At 46.4% G+C, this 17,424-nt stretch overlaps 1 protein-coding gene across 5 annotated transcripts; it reads left to right on the top strand.

Moving 5' to 3' along the window:
* Positions 1–597: 597 nt before the first annotated feature.
* Pbld1 (phenazine biosynthesis-like protein domain containing 1) lies at positions 598–16,014 on the top strand. Of its 5 annotated transcripts, XM_017601536.3 has the most exons (11): positions 650–761; positions 867–920; positions 1,653–1,793; positions 6,422–6,521; positions 7,154–7,252; positions 7,757–7,866; positions 7,985–8,014; positions 12,508–12,596; positions 12,996–13,174; positions 13,707–13,769; positions 14,784–15,263. In XM_017601536.3, the coding sequence occupies exons 3-11, from the start codon at positions 1,710–1,712 to the stop codon at positions 14,894–14,896; spliced, it is 867 nt and encodes a 288-aa protein (XP_017457025.1). In that variant the 5' UTR covers positions 650–761; positions 867–920; positions 1,653–1,709; the 3' UTR covers positions 14,897–15,263. The 5 variants fall into 5 exon arrangements, with proteins under 5 accessions (XP_063135016.1, XP_017457025.1, XP_063135017.1 ...); XM_063278946.1 differs by having other exon boundaries at positions 598–920; XM_063278947.1 differs by having other exon boundaries at positions 668–920; positions 1,653–1,761.
* Positions 16,015–17,424: the final 1,410 nt, after the last annotated feature.

Here is a 17,424-nt window from a genome sequence, read left to right as displayed (position 1 = left end):
GGAGCCAGAAGATTAGAACTTATTGCCAAAGTTAGCATGAGGCCAGGCAGAGCAAAGAGGAGAAAGAAGCCAGACTGAGTCAGGTGGGAGAGGAGTTTGAGCCGGAATAGCTGAGTTGGACCAGTGAGCTAGAATTCAGGAAGAACTAGAAAGGGTGAGCTTATTCAGCATCAAGTCTCATGCTGAAAGCATTCTAGGTCTCGATTAGATTGTACGGAGGCTAGAAGCTTCTAGGCCTAGGCCTAGGTTAGCAGAAGGAGGCAGTAAACCTCGGAGATGACAAGTACAACAGAATAAAAGTGACTTTTCTATTTCCCAAGGATGGCCTTGAACTCAAGGCTGCCCTCCTGTTGCAGTCTCCAGACCCCTGGTACCACAGGCCGGGGTCACTGAGCCCCACTGCCAGGTGTGGAGACAGAAGCCTGTAATCCCAGCTATTCAGGAGGCTGGGGCGGGAGGACTGCAGGTTGAAGGACTGTGTAGGTTCCACAGATTGGTCAAGGCCAACAAGAGATGTCATTGGCAACATCCCAGTCCCACATAACAGGTAAACAAGATTAGCTAGAACATTTACCAGTCGCGTGTGAGGTCTGGGCTCCATTCCAGCAGTGCAAAAGGAAACCCCATGTCAGAATAGAAGCTTTGTTCTTTTCTGTGCTGACTCATGCTATCACAATGGCGATTTACAATGAAACCTCCAAACAGCCGCATAAACAACTGAAACTCAGTGAGAAACCAGCTCTGCTGCTGCTGGAGTCCTGGTAGATGACACTCAACAACAAATCCTCCTAGCCCTCCTGTTTGTTCTTGGTCCAAGCTCTAGTTTGACGTGTGCCCAGTAATTACTTCTTAAATCATTTCAATAGGTATTGTGTGCCAAGGGCTCCTCTAGCGGCCATGTGAGCTCAAAAGGAGAAAAGGTAACTTGGCTGTGGTGGCATGGGACTTGAATCCCAGGACTCGGGAAGCAGAGTCAGGCAGATACCTGAGTTCAAGGCCAGCCTTAAGAACCAGTCTAATGGGGTTGGGGTAGAGCACTTGCCTAGCAAGCGCAAGACCCTGGGTTTGGTCCTCAACTCTGGGAGGGGGCAGGAGAGAAAGATCCAGTCTAAGGAAGGCTGCACACTAAGACCCAGTTTTTTTTTTTTGTTTTTTGTTTTTTGTTTTTTGGTTTTTTTTTTTTTAATTAAGAAGAGGGCAATGTGATGTTTCCTACTGATGAAAATCCAATTGTTACTTTTTACCTGTTAGATTAATAAGGACAGTAAACATTCATATACTCTGTAAGCTGGTTAACTCTTACTGCTTTGAGACAGGGTCTCGTGTATTCCAGGTTGGCTTGGGATTCCCTGTGTAGCCAAGGATGGCTGTGAGCCTTTCTGTCTCTCCTGCCTCCACTTCCTTGGGCTAGGATCACAGATGTGTGCCATCATGCCCTGTTTAAGGGCCACTGGGGAATAGATCCTGGGTTTTGCTTGTGCCAAGCAACTGCTTATGTGCCCAGCACTGAGATACTCTGCAAAGGTTATGCAGTACAAATGCTAAAAAAGAGGCAATCACATTGGCATAATTGTTTGGCTTTCAGTCTGGGAACCATTAACTTAACTGCGTGTGTACCAGTAAAACATTAACTTTTTTTCCCCCAACAACAGGAAGTGAAGCGGGCTCCCAGCAAGGCAGGCAGCTCCCAGACAGAGCCAGTGAGGAAGATGAAGCTCCCGATTTTCATAGCAGATGCGTTCACAGTGACAGCTTTCCACGGTAATCCTGCCGCAGTCTGCCTGCTGGAGAGCGTGAGTACACAATTCTCAAGGGCCATGCCTGGAATTCCAGATGTGTGGAGAGCCCATGCCATCTGTAAAATAGGGGACACTGTCCTGGTATTTACCACTTCAACTTTTGTTCTGTGTCATGTTGCTGATGGCCATGTCTTCAGGTTATGAGGGGAACGACTGCACCTAGACAGAGTCAGGCCCACAGAGACTTCCAGGCAGGGGGACCTGGCAGCAGCTGGGAGTGGGGGCTCATGCCTGTTAATCTGGTGTTCCAAAGTAACACTCAGAGGATATGAGTCTGAGGCCAGCCTGGGCTATGTGAAGAGACCCATCTTACAAAATAAAAAATAAATAAGGAAATAAACTAAAAAGTATAGAGGGAGGGGGTCTTTCTGGCCATCAGTTTAGTTTTAAGACTAGATATGACTGAAGCTACCTTTGAATCTTATTTTAGGGGCTCTCTCATAGGGGTTAGAAGAAAATCTGAGGCAAGGTTGAGATTTGCAACCCTGGCTGGCCTTAAGCTTCCCGTGTAGCTGATGCTCCACTCAAACTCCATCTGTCTTAGCCTCCTTGGTGCCTGGGTTACAGCTGGGTACCATCGTGCCTGCCTTTAACCTTCCCTAGTCCCCACTTAGAAGTTCTTTTTAAGGGCTGAAGGCTCATTGTTTAAGAGTGGCTACTGCTCTTGCAGAGGACTTAAGTCCCATTCCTAACACCCATATGGGACATGTACAGCTGCCTGTAGCTCCAGCTCCTGGAGATCTGACTTCTGAGGACTCCGCATTCATGTGTATAAACACACACACACACACACACACACACACACACGAACACGCGCACACACATGCACACACACACACATGCACACGCACACACGCACACACACACAGAGGCATGTCTGCACTGTCTCTCTCTCCTAATCTCCAAAGGCTCTACCCTCAAGTAACAGACACACACAGACAATCGATCTCTCCATTAAAATAATCACAAAAATATATTGAGAATCTCTTTAGGATCAAGAAAATAAGGCACCTACAAATAATTAAGTTAGAAGCAAGGAACTGGTCTCTAGTCTGTGGAAAAATTAGTTTGCCAAACATCCTCCTTTTATAAATAGCTCTCTTGCAGCTCCCATGCTGGCTTAGCAGGTAAAGGTCCTTGGCCTTTACCAAACCTGAAGAACACAGAGTTCAAATTCCTGGGAGCCACATAGTGGAAGCAGACAGCCTCCTCCTGCCAAGACATCCCCTGACCTCTCGAGTATGCCATGGCCCCCAAATAAATGAGTTAGTTGAATTTAAATTTAAAATCCCATATAGTTCTTAGATTACAATGATTGCTAATAATTGTTAATGGGACTAAAAATTCCTTGGCCCTCTGAGTGAATGTTGTATTATTTCCTGGATAGTAGGAAGCAGGGAACCTTTCTATGACGCTTTATATCCATGGTCAACTTGGCAGGCACTAGAGTGGCCTTGGTGACACATCCCTTGATGCTTCTGTGAGGAAGGCCTCAGATGAGGTTACTTGTATTGGAAAGACCCACCCTAACTCTGGACAGTACTGTGGGCAATAGATGAAGTCCTACCTGAGCTTGAATCCTGTGATATGAGCAGAGTTGGTCAGGGACCACTGTGCTCGGAGAAAGAGGTCTTTGGGTGAGACTCAGGGGAGTGACAAAGCCCCTAGTCTGTGTATAGATGCTGACAGAGTGTCGGGGCTGCAGCTTCCCTCTCTGGTTTGGTCACATATCAGACTGTTCCCTAGAGAGCCATGACCCTGACACTAGCTGGCCCCTCCTCCCCTGCTGTACACAGTGATGGCTTGGAACTTCCTTGTTGAGTAGAAGGTACTCTCCATCAGAGTGAGCACAGCCCACCATCCCAGCTTTTCTGTATGTGCGCCTGTCATTTCTTCATTCCCTCACCTCCCCAATCAGGTTCCCAGGGCCAAGCTGTGTGGACAAAGGACAGCAGAGTTTCATGGATGAGAATCTTTGACTGCATGAAAGAAGAAAAGTGGGGTGGGTGTGGGGGAGCCATGTATACTCAGTTCACCAGGGTCCAATTCCCAACGTCTACATCAAAGGCACCTGTAATCCCAGCATCCTCACAGTTGTAGGGGAGCAGGAGAATCTGGAAGCTTTGAGGCCAGTCAACCTGGACCACATGGTGGGGTGGCAGAAACAAGAGAGGCCCTGCCTTCTGTTTTGACGTTCACTAGAAAATTGTCCTCTGACCTCTGTACCTATGCCTACTCTCTTTCCCCCTTCTCTCTCATTAAATACATATTTAATTTAAAATTAATAAATAATTGATGATTTAATTAATAAATAATTAAATGAAGCCCATGCTTCCTGACTGTGGAGGAAGTGGGACTGGCTACTCCACACTCCTGCTCCAATGAGTATTATCTCCTGTCTCCAAGTCAGAAATATGTATATGGCAGCTGTGTGGGTGGGGCGGGGTGGGCGACAACAACCAGTTCTCTCTATGTATCGATGTAGTAGTCTTGAGATTTGAAGAATTTTAGCTTTCAGTTTTCCCCTGGAAATAAAAGTCTGCATGGTTCTCTAAACTCTTTTCACCTCCAGGCAATAATATCAGAAAACACTGGACTCACAGGACTCCTCTCCCTCCCTCTAAAAAACCCAATTAAAATATACTCCATTGCTTATATAAAATTCTAAAACTATATTTTTTGTATGTATTTGTACGTGTGGGTTATGCCACTTGTGTACCCATGGAGTCCAGAGGAGAGGGTCAGAGCCTTTGGAGCTAAAGTTATGGGTGATTTTGAGGCACTTCTACAGGTGCTGGGAAACCTTTTGGGTCCTCGGGACGAACAGCAACACTATTAACCATGGAGCCATCTCTTCAGCTCTGGAAGTAAAATTTTAACCTAACCTTTCTGTCTCATCGCCCTAGCAGTGGGACCATAGGCAAGCAACCACCCTTTTCTTTTTTTCTTTTTTTCTTTTTTTTTTATAAAACCAAAAGCAGTGGTCATTTATTCCTCAATTTTTGTGCAAGAGTGTAGAGATGCATTTCAAAGAACCTGATGACTAGAGAGCACAACCACCCTTTTCAACTTGCTTGTTTGCTTGCTTGCTTGAAGGGTCAGCAACATGGCTCAGCCAATGAGGTGTTTGCTATGCAAGCATGACAACCCGAGTTCAGTTCCTGAAGCCCTACAGGTGGCAATGGAGAGCCCAAAGGTTGTCCTCTGACCTCCATGGACATATGAAGCACGAGTGTCCCAGAATGTTAAATTAACCAGTTGGCATAGAAGTGTCATCATGTGTGGGCACTAGAGAAGCACTCTGTGAGGACTTGTGTCTTTTAACTTTATAAAGAACAGCAGGGCTGGTAAGATGGATCCCTTGGATCCACTTGCTGCTAAGTCTGATGGTCTCCCTTCTGAGCTCCACACAGGCATGGTGGTATTCAAGCACACATACCCAGCCTTCCTCCCACAAAGGCAATATCTTTTTAAAATGTAGAATTAGGGGCTGGAGAGATGGCTCAATAGTTAAGAGAACTGGTTGCTCTTCCAAAGGACCTGAGTTCAATTCTCAGCACCCACCTGGCAGCTTATAACTGTCTGTAACTCCAGTTCTAGGGGATCCAACGTCCTCACTCAGATATACAGGCAAAACACGAGTGTACAAAAAAAAATTAAAAATAATAAAAAATGTAAATTTTGAGAAAACCATTAGGTGGGGATGACAGCACACATCTAAAATCTCAGCACTTAGGAGACTAAGGAAGAGGATTATGAATTAGTGAATATGGAGATAGCCTGAGCTACATAGTAAGAAAAAAAGATTATGAATTAGTGAATATGGGGATAGTCTGGGCTACATAGTGAGTTCCAGAACAGTTTGGACCTTACAGTGAGATCCCATCTGAAAAAACCATAAAGCAAGCCTAGAGGTGCAGCTCCCCTCCCCCAATCCCAGCCACTGAAGAGGTAGAAGAATCCTAAGCTGAAGGGGCTGGAGAAGATGGCTCAGCAGTTAGGAGCACAGTCCACTCTTCCAGAGGACCAGTGTTCTATTCCCAGCACACACATGGCAGCTCTCAACTGTCTGTTCCAGGGGATCTGCCACAGACACACATGCAATCAAAACACCAATGCACACAAAAGAAAAATAGAGAGAGAGAGAGAGAGAGAGAGAGAGAGAGAGAGAGAGAGAGAGAATATGCCTCCATAAGATCCAGCTGTCAGGCATAAAAACATTATAAGCTGAAGACCCACCCAAGCGTCTTCTAACTTGTCTACAAAGGAAAACAAGTGAGTGAATAAATAAATAAATGCCTGGGCCCAGAGCCCAGTGATAGAACTTGACTAGCATTCATGAAGCCAAAGGCTTGATTCCCTGTGCTTGGAAAAGAGAATTAAAAAAAGAAGAAAAACATGAGATCTTTTACTTGGCAATACACTGACATAAACAGGAAGCTGGCCTGCTGCTGTGGGCTTTCACGTGTATAGAATCTGAAAAGTTGTCTTTATAAACTTGCCTCAAAGTCCTTGAACTTCAGAAGTTGAGAGCACACAGCTATGTTAACGAACAGAGGTCGCCACACCAGGGAGTCTGGTCTGTGTTTCCAAAGTCTCAGTGAGTGTTTGTTCCTAATCAGATACTCCAGGAAGACGCCCATCAGCAAATTGCGAGGGAAATGAACCTCTCAGAAACGGCTTTCATCCGGAAACTGCAGCCGACGGACAGCTTCTCACAAAGTAAACGCACGCGTGTTTGTTTGTTTGTTTTGATTTGTTTTGTTTTTCATTTATTCCTGGGTGGTGGTGGTAAGGGAGGTTTAAGAGAGGTGTTTATGTGCTAATCTGCATGATGACAGCATAAGTGGGTCTTGTCCTCTAGGAGGTCTATTGAAGTTAAATCTAAATTTAAAGTTTAAGATGTTCCCTACCATCTAAGTGCAGCTGTTGGAAAATGGGTCCCCAGGGCGGTACATGTCCTAATAGGAGAGGTCTTCTTTGCCTTCTTTGAAGGTGGGTCTCGGGAGCAAGATAGCTCTCACATGGGTGTTGGGCGCCCTCTCATGCCTGTGCCTTGTGCCCTGGGCTGAGGTAGTGAGAAGGCTCTTAGTGGGTGCCAGCTCCTGACCTCCAAGCCTCTTGAAGAGTACTCAAACCGTGGGGTTCCTCTATAGAAACCCAAATGGACTAAGAAGGTGTTGGTGAACCTACAGTTTCTGCTCCAGACCTAAGTGCAGGGTGCCTGTGGATGTCTGCACTGGTCGTTAGACAAGTTCGCTGTTAGCCTCACCAGCGAGAGATTTAGGGAGATCTGAAGGCCGAAAGCCTGCCTGGGTCTAACTTGCTTCCCTCTGGCTTTTCCTCCTCTGAAGGTTCTTGCTTTGGACTAAGGTGGTTTACGCCAGTGAGTGAAGTCCCCTTGTGTGGCCACGCCACGATGGCCTCTGCGGCTGTGCTGTTTCACAAAATAAGTAAATGAATTTTTTGTATGCTTGTATCTATGCATGTGTGTATATATATGCTTTGTTGGGTTTTTTCCTGAGCTACGTAGCCCTGGCTGTCTTGGAACTCAATCTGTAGACCAGGCTAGCCTCTAGCAGAGATCTTCTGCCTCTACCTCCAGAGCTGGGATTAAAGGTGTGAGCCACCACACTTGACTCCTGTATGTAAGCTTCTGCCTCGATCTTCCTAGTACTGGATTCCATGTGTACACCACCAGCAAGCACTCCAGAGGTAGAAGCAGGTGGATCTTTGTGAGTTCAAAACCAGCCTGACCTACATAGAGAGTTGTGGGTTAGTGGGGACTTCAGAGTTAAGATATTGTCTTGAAAAAGAAATTAAAATTTAAAAAAATATAAAGTTGGCTGGGTTTATAGCTTCAGGGTTAGGTCACTTGACAAATCTGTGTACTGTAAGGGTAGGGAGTCCCCTATACCAAGCTTATTTTCCTAACCTTTGACCCCTCCTCTGTCCAGAGAACGTGAACAGCACCCTGACCTTTGTCACTCTGAGCGGGGAACTAAAGGCCAGAAGAGCAGAAGACGGGATTGTCCTGGACTTTCCTCTCTACCCAACCTTCCCCCAGGTTAGCTCCTAATTACTGTATTCTCACAGAATGATACCAGGTGTAGTTACTGCTGCAAACTGTGTTTAGCCCACAGTTCCCCTGCTCGGCAATGACTTTATCTCTGTTCCCCTTCTAGGACTTCCATGAAGTTAAAGACTTGATAAAGGTTGGTGAAAAAAATCCAGTTAGGGCCTGTGCGGTTTGCTCATTTGTTCATGTTTTAACAGAAAGCTCTGGTATGATATTGTTTACTGCTCAAATTGGCAGTGTGAACCTGGGAGAACGTGTGTGTGTGTGTGTGTGTGTGTGTGTGTGTGTGCGCGCGCGCGCGCGCGCTACAAGTGGGTGGAGGAGTGGGAGTGGGGGGATTAAAAAATGAGGTATACTGGTCTCATGCAACAGCCAACTTTATTCAGAGCATCAGACAATTTATACTCTGAGGGTTAAGAATCACCTGGGGGGTGTGCATACCTTTAATCTCAGCATTTAGGAGGCAGAGACAGGTGGATCTCTGTGAGTTTAAGGCCAGCCTGGTCTACAGAGTGAGTTATAGGATAGCTAGAACTGTTACACAGAGAAACCATGTTCTGAAAAACAAAAGGGGGGTTGGAAATCACATGACTAAAGTTTACAATCACAAGAACAACATGGCCAAACCATGTTTTTCTACAGAGGCATGTAAACAAATAACAATAGCCAGTTGTAATGGATAATTTGAAGTAAACTCACTCCTACCACTACACCTGGGAGGGGCCCGGAAGCACATTCCGAGAACGTGTTATTTGAAGAAACTGAGGTGTTTTCTCACAGGCACCAAGAATTCTCCCTCACACTATTCCATTCTTGGGTTGTTTTCTGACGTTAAGTGATCCTATAAAATGGGCCTCCTGGCAATGTAGGCATTGCAGTGCAAACCTGGGTGATTCCAGATCAGAATGTTAGTGTTGTGTTCACTTAGTAAGACTGAGTGCTTTCACTGAGTTGTGGTCTTCCTTTTCTCACTGGGTAGCCCAGGCTAGCCTTGAACTTGCTATTCTCTTCCTATCAAGTGTTGGGATTACAGGTTCGTGCAATCACCCTCAACTCATTTGACTTAACTTTGAGCAACATGGGACCTCCATAGTAGGACCTCCACAGTGGAACCTCCATAATGGGAAAGATCCTGATGTTTAGGGCTGACAGAAAAAGGAAGAACAGCCCCAGGTGATGAATTTAGCAGGCATCCTCAGCCCCCACGAGTGGTGAAAGGATGGATTTCTGTTCATTCCTGCTGGAAGGAGCATCAGCATGGGGTGGGGTGGTGTGACCAGGCAAGTGCAAGGAGGAAGGCTGGGAATTTCCTTTGTCTTTGCAAAATCCTTCATTAAACAGAGTTGATTGCATGAGCACTGGGTGGTGGTTGGCATCATTTACTGGAATCTGGACAATTTATCAGTGGCCACATCACTGACAAACGGCGCCCTCTCTCCCATTGCCATTAACTGCCAATGGTCTGTCAGGGAAGCCGAGGGCCTCATGAGCCCCATTTTGCAGTTTGCCATAGCTGATGTGATGTGATGAGTAGGAGCCATGTCTTGTGCCTCTGTGCACCCTTCCCATCCTGTGGATTTTACGTGCTTCTCGCCTCCTCCTTTATTACGTTCTCTGACTTTTTGGAAGGTAGCATGACTGTGACACATACTCATTTCCCAAAGCCACAAAAGTAGTCCCTCCTAGGATCATAGCCTTCCCAGCGATGGGCACCTAATCAGGTGCACACACAGTGAGAGGCATGAGTCCCACTGTGTGAAGCAGGCCTCCAGTCTAATGAGAAAGTGGTTGGTTACATCTCTAACAGTCTCGCCACTATTGCACCTGCATTGGGGTGTTCTTAGAAAAGACCATTCCATGAAATGTGTAGAAAGAAGGTGGAGAGAAAGGATGGAAAATGCTGGCAGCTGTCATGGTCACCAGCTTGAGTGGGGGACAATGAGAGGGAAGAGGAGGACAGAGAAAGTGCGGGTGCCTCCCAGTGAGGACAAGAAATACAGCTTGGTCTCATCATGCCTTTACAGGGTGTGAGGCATCACAGCCACTATCATTGTCATAAAGAAGCTGTCTGAAGTACTGTTGTCGCACGGAGGTTCTAGAACCCCAGATGCATAGGGGAAGAAGGACAGGACTCATGTCAGTGCAAGGGAGCTCATGAGAAAAACATGGTTGGGATTCTGCTGAGAAGCCTCCCAACCTCCATTCACTCTACAATGTGTGTGACTGTCCCTTTCTCTCCCACTGTTGTGGGACTGACTTCAAGTAGGGCGATGTGAACCATGTTTGTTCACCTTAGAAGGAGGGTACACAAAGCAGACCAGAGAAATGATTCCATGGAGTCTACCTTGGTGAGCCAATGACTTTCATATGGTCCCTTCCAGCAGTGTGGGTGACTGAAGAGAAGCTGAGTCACTGGCAGGCCCTTTTAGCACAGGAGACAGCTCACTAGGGCTGCATCATGGTGGCTTCCTGTACTGCCTGTGGGTAGTTCCACCAGAGAGTCTGCAGTAAGAACAAATTAAGCTTATCCCCAAATAGCTTAAAATAAACTGAAAGGGCAACATAAGTCCCATTTGTCTTCATTTAAGGACCCCATTTAAGGACTCCATTTTAAGAACAGGGCCTGACCAAAAAAAAAAAAAAAGGCACCAGCTTCAGGAATAGATTTGTGAGTCCCAGAAACTAGGACATAAGACACCAGCTCTAGGAACAGACCATAAAATCCAGAACAAGGTCATAAAACCCCCTTCCCAAGAACAGCCTGGGGATAACCACAAAAATGGGGAAAAATCTCATCCCAGAATGGACCATCTGCACTGGGCAGCCCTATCCCATCACATGGTTGAACTCTTGACATAGGAGTGCAGACCACTGACCACCCCTAGCAGCTGCCAATAAAATTTCACATTACGTAATCCTTCTAGAGAGTTCCCTGGTTCTGTGGAAGAGTGCCTTTATCTAGTGTCACCATTTTAGAGAATGGCTGGCCCCTGCACGATGACTGTTTCTGCAGAATAAACACTGTCTGAGTCTGGGGTCTTCCTTCAGCAGTTTTTTGACCCTTACAAAATGAGACTCAGACTATGATTGTTTCATTTGGCTTTGACAATTACTGAGGTTCACCCCAATCCAGCTTTCTAACTGCAGGCCTGGCTACCTCCCCAGCAGTGTACCCAGATACTTGCTGTTATTCCTGGCCATGTGCTCATGGTCATCTCCCCTCATGGTAGCTTCCTCCTCCTTCCTCTTTCCTCCCTGTCTCTCCTTTTCCAACAAGGTCACTCCTAACCCACCTACCTCTAATCCCTCCAGCAATTGGCTGTAGCCAAAATTATTTTTTTTTTAAGATTATTTACTTACATGAGTACACCTCAGACAGACCAGAAGAGGGCATCAGATCCCATTACAGATGGTTGTGAGCCACCATATGGTTGTCGGGAATTGAACTTAGGACCTCTGGAAGAGCAGTCAGTGCTCTTAACCTCTGAGCCATCTCTCCAGTCCCTGCCAAAATTACTTAACCAATAGTTTTAAATCAAGGAACAAGGTTTGCACAGTAAGAGCTTGTAGACCTTTGGGTGAGAGTTTAGTATTACAATACACTGCAACAGGCCTAACCTCAACAAGAGTTTCCTTTCCAGATCAACTTGTGAGCCTTGTAACTTTATGAGTTTCCTGGACTTTTTAGGTTTCCCTTAGTTTCTTGTGTCTGAGGAGACTTCTTCCTCTCTCCAGGAGGGAATATTTTAATTGGGAGGAAACAGCTGCACAACAGCACATTGCATCTATGGCCTCAGCCATGGGAACTGGAAGTCCTTAGAGGTGAAGTCATGCAGTAGGGACCATATCACTCTCCTGCCCAAAGTCTGGGCCTGGTACCAAAAGGAGAGAACTAATTCTTACTTGTCTCCTGACCTCCACACTTGAGCCCACACACATATACACACATAAACACATACACACACACTCATACACATATATACAACTATACACAACACAAATACATACACATACATACAACATACAAACAAATAAATATATAAATGAATTGATAAAGGAGATACAGCCCCAGAAAGTCTCCTGTGTCACCCCCATTACCAGGGTTTACAGGTATGTGCATGTGCCACACCTGGCTTTTTATGTGTGTTGCTGGGGATTCAAACTCAGCAAGCATCTTACTCATCTCTCCAGCCCCGACCTTTTTAAGCAGGGTCTTTCAATGTTCTGGAGCTCACTGATTAGGACAGATTAGCTAGTCAGCAAGCCCCAGGGAGCCTCCAGTCTCTGTCTCCCCTCAACGGTGAGATGACAACTGTTGGTCATCATGCCTGGCTTTAAAAATATGGATTGTGGGAATCGAACTCAGATCCTCATGCTTGCAGAGCAGGCACTTCACCAATGGAGCCATCTCTCCAGCTCATCTATGAACTATGCATCCTTTTGCCAGGCCTATGTGGTGCTATGACTCCATGCATGCTAGGCAAGCCATAGTGTAGGGTTGGATGTCACAGGGCATCTTACATTTGGATTTGGGTGACTGAGTTCAGGTTATGAAGGTTGGCAGCAAGTACCTACACTTACTAAATCATCTTGTCCCTCTGAGGAGTTCTGATCTGCTTCACTTCACAGGCAGCCATAGGTGACACTACAGTCCAGGACATCCAGTATTCTCCAGATACCCGAAAACTCCTGGTCCGGCTCAGCGATTCTTATGACAGGTAAACACCACGTTGGACCATTTACATGCTAGCACCCAGATTTCTAACTCTGCTTTGGTCAGGCTGTGCTCTCTCGAAAACGTGGCTGACCTTCCTTTTTCTTCTTTCCTTTGAGACAGAGTCTCCCCATGTAGCTCCTGCTGGCCTGGAACTCACTCTGTAGATCAGGCTGGCCTCAAACTCACAGAGATCCACCTGCCTCTGCCACCAGAGTGCTAGGATCAGAGACACCCACTACTATGCTTGCTTGGCCCAGCCACGCTCTTTCCCATGGGTAGAAGTCAAGGCAGGCTCTCCTTTCCCTCTGCTGAGCCATCTGGGTGCAGTCCAGCCTCTTCCCCCTTGTATGTAGGGTAGTGTGGAGATGCTTATTCCTAACCCATCCTGTCTGTGCCCAAGGTCCTTTCTAGAGAGCCTGAAGGTGAACACAGAGCCTCTGCCTGGAATTGAGAAGACAGGAAAGGTGAAAGGCCTCATCCTCACTGTCAAAGGAGAGTCTGGGGGGCAGACGACCCCATATGACTTCTACTCCAGATACTTTGCGCCTTGGGTTGGTGTACCTGAAGACCCGGTAACAGGTACTCTTTACTGAAGATCAGGGGTGGGGGGATTTAATCAGGGAATAGGAGGAATACAAACAGCTGTCTACACATTCTTGGTGTGGTTCTGGGCCTCTGAGTATGACTCTGAGGGGTTCTCTTGATTACATTAATTAAAGTGGGAAGGCAGACAATAACAGCTTTCTTCTCCTCCTTCTCCTTCTCCCTCTCCCTGTCCCTCTTCCTCCTCTTCTTTTCATTTCTTTTCTTTTCTTTTTTCAAGACAGATCTTTGTGTAGCCTAATCTGGCCTCAAACTCCTTTTGTAGCTCACAAATTCTTAAAATAGGCCTCAAAAACCTCTGTGAAGGATTCCCGGGATTTTGAGAGGATCCCCCCCCCCCATGTTCAATTCCTTACTTCACACTCTGCTGTGGCCTAGTTGACAAAGGATTAGATCATCTAAGGTTCAGTCAAACTGGATAAGGGACTTATCATTCTTATCATTTACACAACTAGGGACACACCACTTTTGTTTTGTTTGCTTGTTCTCAGAGCTTCTGTCTTTTCAGGATCTGCACACACCGTTCTCAGCAGTTACTGGTCCCAGCAGCTCGGGAAGAAAGAGATGCGAGGTAGGATGAGTCCTCTTCCTCCTCCAACCTCCTCTCTAGTTGGATGCTTTGGTGTTAAACTCAAGGCTTTGCGAATGTTCGACCACAGAGTAGTAGCCTCATCCCTTAACTTTTTGGAACAAGATCTTGCTATGTAGACTAGGTTGACCTCAAATTTGCATACCTCCTGAGGACTGGAATTGTGCAATACTATACCCAGCTCAAATACCTCCTGAAGGCTGGGATTGCACAATATTATACCCAGCTCAAATTTCTTATTTGCCTCATTTTAGGCTTGTATCTATTCTGATATTCACTAGCTCCTTAAAAATGTAATAGGAGGTGGGTGATGGTGGCTCACATCTTTAATCCCAGCACTCAGAGGCAGAGGTCAGTGGATCTCTCAGTTCTCGGTCAGCTTGATCTATAGAGTGTGGTCCAGAACAACAAGAGCTACACAGTGAAACCCTATCTTGATAAAAAGCAAACCAAAACAAAAAAAGTAGTAAGACATTATTATTCATGTGAAATTTCCCTATAACATCTCCCCTTCAATGACCCCCCCACTCCCAACCCTCTTCACCCCTGCCTCCCCAAACACAGATATAAAAATGCTTGATGACTACAGTCAGCTTACTATGTAATTTTTGAGAGAGACAATCCCTTCTCTCTCCCCTGTGTGAGTATAATGACTTTCTGAACCCCTGGAAGAGTAGACTGTGTTTCTTTTGTGGCCTGGCACATATGACTGCTTTAATATGCTATGAAGAAACAAACTCCCTCTATTCTAATCAGAACTGGGGCCTCCTCAGAGGACCAAGAAGGAAAGGGCCAGACAGTGTGTGCACAACTGTATGTGGACCTCTGCGGCTGCAGGAGAACGGGATGGAGGTGGGAGGGGCCATGAACACAGGGAGGGATTCATTCTGGAAACTGGCCTGGGAGGAGTCCTGGGTTGGTAACAATAAATCCTGCACTGGGTGGTAAATCCCAGGGGGAATGCTCTTGGTTGTCACCAGGTCGTGCTCTCTTTAGCCTTTCAGTGTTCCTGCCGAGGAGGGGAGCTGGACATTTCCCTGCGACCTGATGGGCGGGTTGACATGAAGGGCGGAGCCGCTGTTGTCTTGGAGGGCATGCTGACAGCCTAGAGATGCTTATGCTGGGCTTGCAGCTCAACTCTTCTCTACAGCCAAGAACCCAACCCAACCCAACCAAACAGCACCAAGTGGTGCCCTCAGTCCTCTCGTGAAGACCAGAGAAGGGAAGACATTTGATGGAGGTGCTGAATCCTCTCCTGATTCTCCAGAATCCTCTCCTGGTGGTGGGCTCCGGGCTCTGCCTGTGTATGCATCTTCAGTCCCTATAGCAGACACGGATGCTGTCCCTTCTTTTGATTATGACTGCCAAAGCAAGAGATGCATTGATAAGGAGCCAGATGAAGCCATTTCAATCCCAGTTGGGTACCTTAGGGTATTTCACAGCCTTGTAGAAGAATAAATAGCTGTGTAGACCTGTTGTGTTGCCAAGAACATTTCCTCCCCACCCCCTGAGGTTCCAAAGACCAACCAAGGTACTATCACCACCCAAGTTCCCCTAGGGCACAAATGAGTTATCGGGCTTCCTTACAGAGCATAGTTGAAGGGTTACCTCCATCAGTGTGGGTGTGCTCCCCTGAAATGTGGCATGCAACAGCAATGCTGACTTTCCTATAGTGGCACAGATGGAGCCCTGCTCCCCAAATCTCTGCTGGCCCATGTCCTCAGCCTCTTGTGAGGCCATGTGCAGTTAGGGCAGAGTTGCATGCCGCAGGTGGTAGGGAGTGGATTCTCAGAGGAGGCCGTATGCTCTCCCCATTCCTCTATGAGGAGATGTAAATAGTCACCAGCCCCCGCTGCGATGATCTTTGGCAAGATGTAGGAAACCATCTCCCGATGTAATCATACTAAGAAAGAAAGGCAAATAGATCGAAAACTGTCAGAGGCTCTGCTCCAATGCTGGGGAATATGGGTTTGTATGGGCTCTAAGGACAGCAAAATGAAACAGTTCATCTTGGAGGACAATGGAATTTATAGCTTAAAAAAATGAGTTGGGAGCTTGCTGAGTGGCTGAAACATTTGATGTCAAGGATAACAACCTGAGTTTGAATCCTGGGACCCACACCACTCCTACATGTTGTCCTGTAACCTATGTGCTATAGCATGCACACACCCATACATATACATGCATACCCCCAAACAAATATATGTAATAAAAATCATATTCTTCATTTTCTGCACCTTTTTATGCACTAAAACTTAGGAGAAACTCAGAAAATGAATAGAAGAAAGGATGTATTGGGTGGACTGTGGGATGGTCCAAGGGTAAAGCCCTTCTGGGTTTGTACCTTTCTAATCCATGTAAAAGCTGGATGTAGTGACAAGTGGCTGGAACCCCACTATTGATTTGTCAAGATGAAAGAAACCAACCCCTATTCCTCCACCCTCATTCCCACCCCTCCCCACCTGCCTCAAAACTGACTTGGTATGTAAGGCACAGTGGCAAACATCTAGAGAGACTCAGCCTCAAACAAGGTGAAAAGTGAGAGTGAGGACTGTGGAAATTCACAGCCATTCTGTCTGGCACAGTGGCACACACCCATAATCCCAGCACTAGTGAGGCGGAAGGATCAGAATTTTAAGGCTAGTTGCAGCTGTTCAACCAACGAATAGTTGGCATGAGCTTCCTGAGACCCCATTTCAAATGCCAAAAGGTACACCAAAGCTGTTAGAATCTCTAGCAAGGACTTGGGATCCCCGAGATTGTAAGTCTTCCCTAGCACAAGAGAAGGGTTGGGGGGCTTCCCTGAGAGCAATCCCCCTACCCCACCCCCGGCGGCATCAGCACCATGCGGGAACTTGCTAGAAAAGCAAAATCACGGACCCTATTCAGATCACCTGTGTCAGGAGCTCGGCGGTCTGGGCCCAGTACTTTGAGTTTTAACAAGCTCTCTAGGCAACAAGTTAGTCTGAGACCGGCCACTTCCATCCCTCCCTTGACAGTCACCTCTGCGGCTCAATGGCATCTAAACTCAGAAGCTCCCTGACTGCACCGATATACCGATATACCTGCTGCTTAAGAGCACACTCTCCGGGAGCTGGTTTACTGTCAGCTTCCAGCACTCTCTGGCTTGGAAAAGTTAGCTGTGCTCAGGTGGGAGCTGTTGGGTAACAGGTTAGTAACAAAACAAATTAGTTAATCAGCCATGATTTATTCATGATGAATTAATTATACCTGGTTGTCCACTTTTGCTAGCTAAGTGGAGCTTTAAAGGAGTTATTAATCGTCATGGTGTTAATTGCAGACACGGAAGGATTGCTAATTAAACATGCAAACAGTATGCAGGACATTTTGGGCCACTGAGGCCACCAAAAAAAGAAAACCTCAAAAAACAAAAAAAACCCTATTTTTTAAAAAGGGGAACCAAAGCAAACTTTATTTTATGCAATATTAAGGAGTTCCCTTGGCAATGTTTGTTAATCACAGTGATGCCCTCCAGCAGGAGTAGACTCCATACATCAATACATGTACAGTGTTCTGGCTAGGCTCTCTTAGGGGGGAACTTGTTTGATCCTGCACTACAATTTGTTTACACAGTCTCCCATTTGTGATGTTTCCCCTGGCTTCCGATTTTGGGCTG

The sequence above is a fragment of the Rattus norvegicus genome, chromosome 20, assembly GCF_036323735.1.
Source record: "Rattus norvegicus strain BN/NHsdMcwi chromosome 20, GRCr8, whole genome shotgun sequence".
NCBI classification, from domain to species: domain Eukaryota; kingdom Metazoa; phylum Chordata; class Mammalia; order Rodentia; family Muridae; genus Rattus; species Rattus norvegicus.
The sequence above is the reverse complement of the archived record's forward strand: the minus strand, read 5'-3'. Positions and strand labels throughout refer to the sequence as shown.

What these genes read in the sequence shown, in the direction of transcription:
- Pbld1 (NM_138530.3), top strand. Translation starts at nt 1,710, where the DNA reads ATGAAGCTCCCGATTTTCATAGCAGATGCGTTCACAGTGACAGCTTTC. An exon ending in CTCAGCGATTCTTATGACAG is followed by an intron (nt 12,597 to 12,995) that starts GTAAACACCACG and finishes TCTGTGCCCAAG; the next exon opens with GTCCTTTCTAGAGAGCCTGA. An exon ending in CGGGAAGAAAGAGATGCGAG is followed by an intron (nt 13,770 to 14,783) that starts GTAGGATGAGTC and finishes TGCTCTCTTTAG; the next exon opens with CCTTTCAGTGTTCCTGCCGA.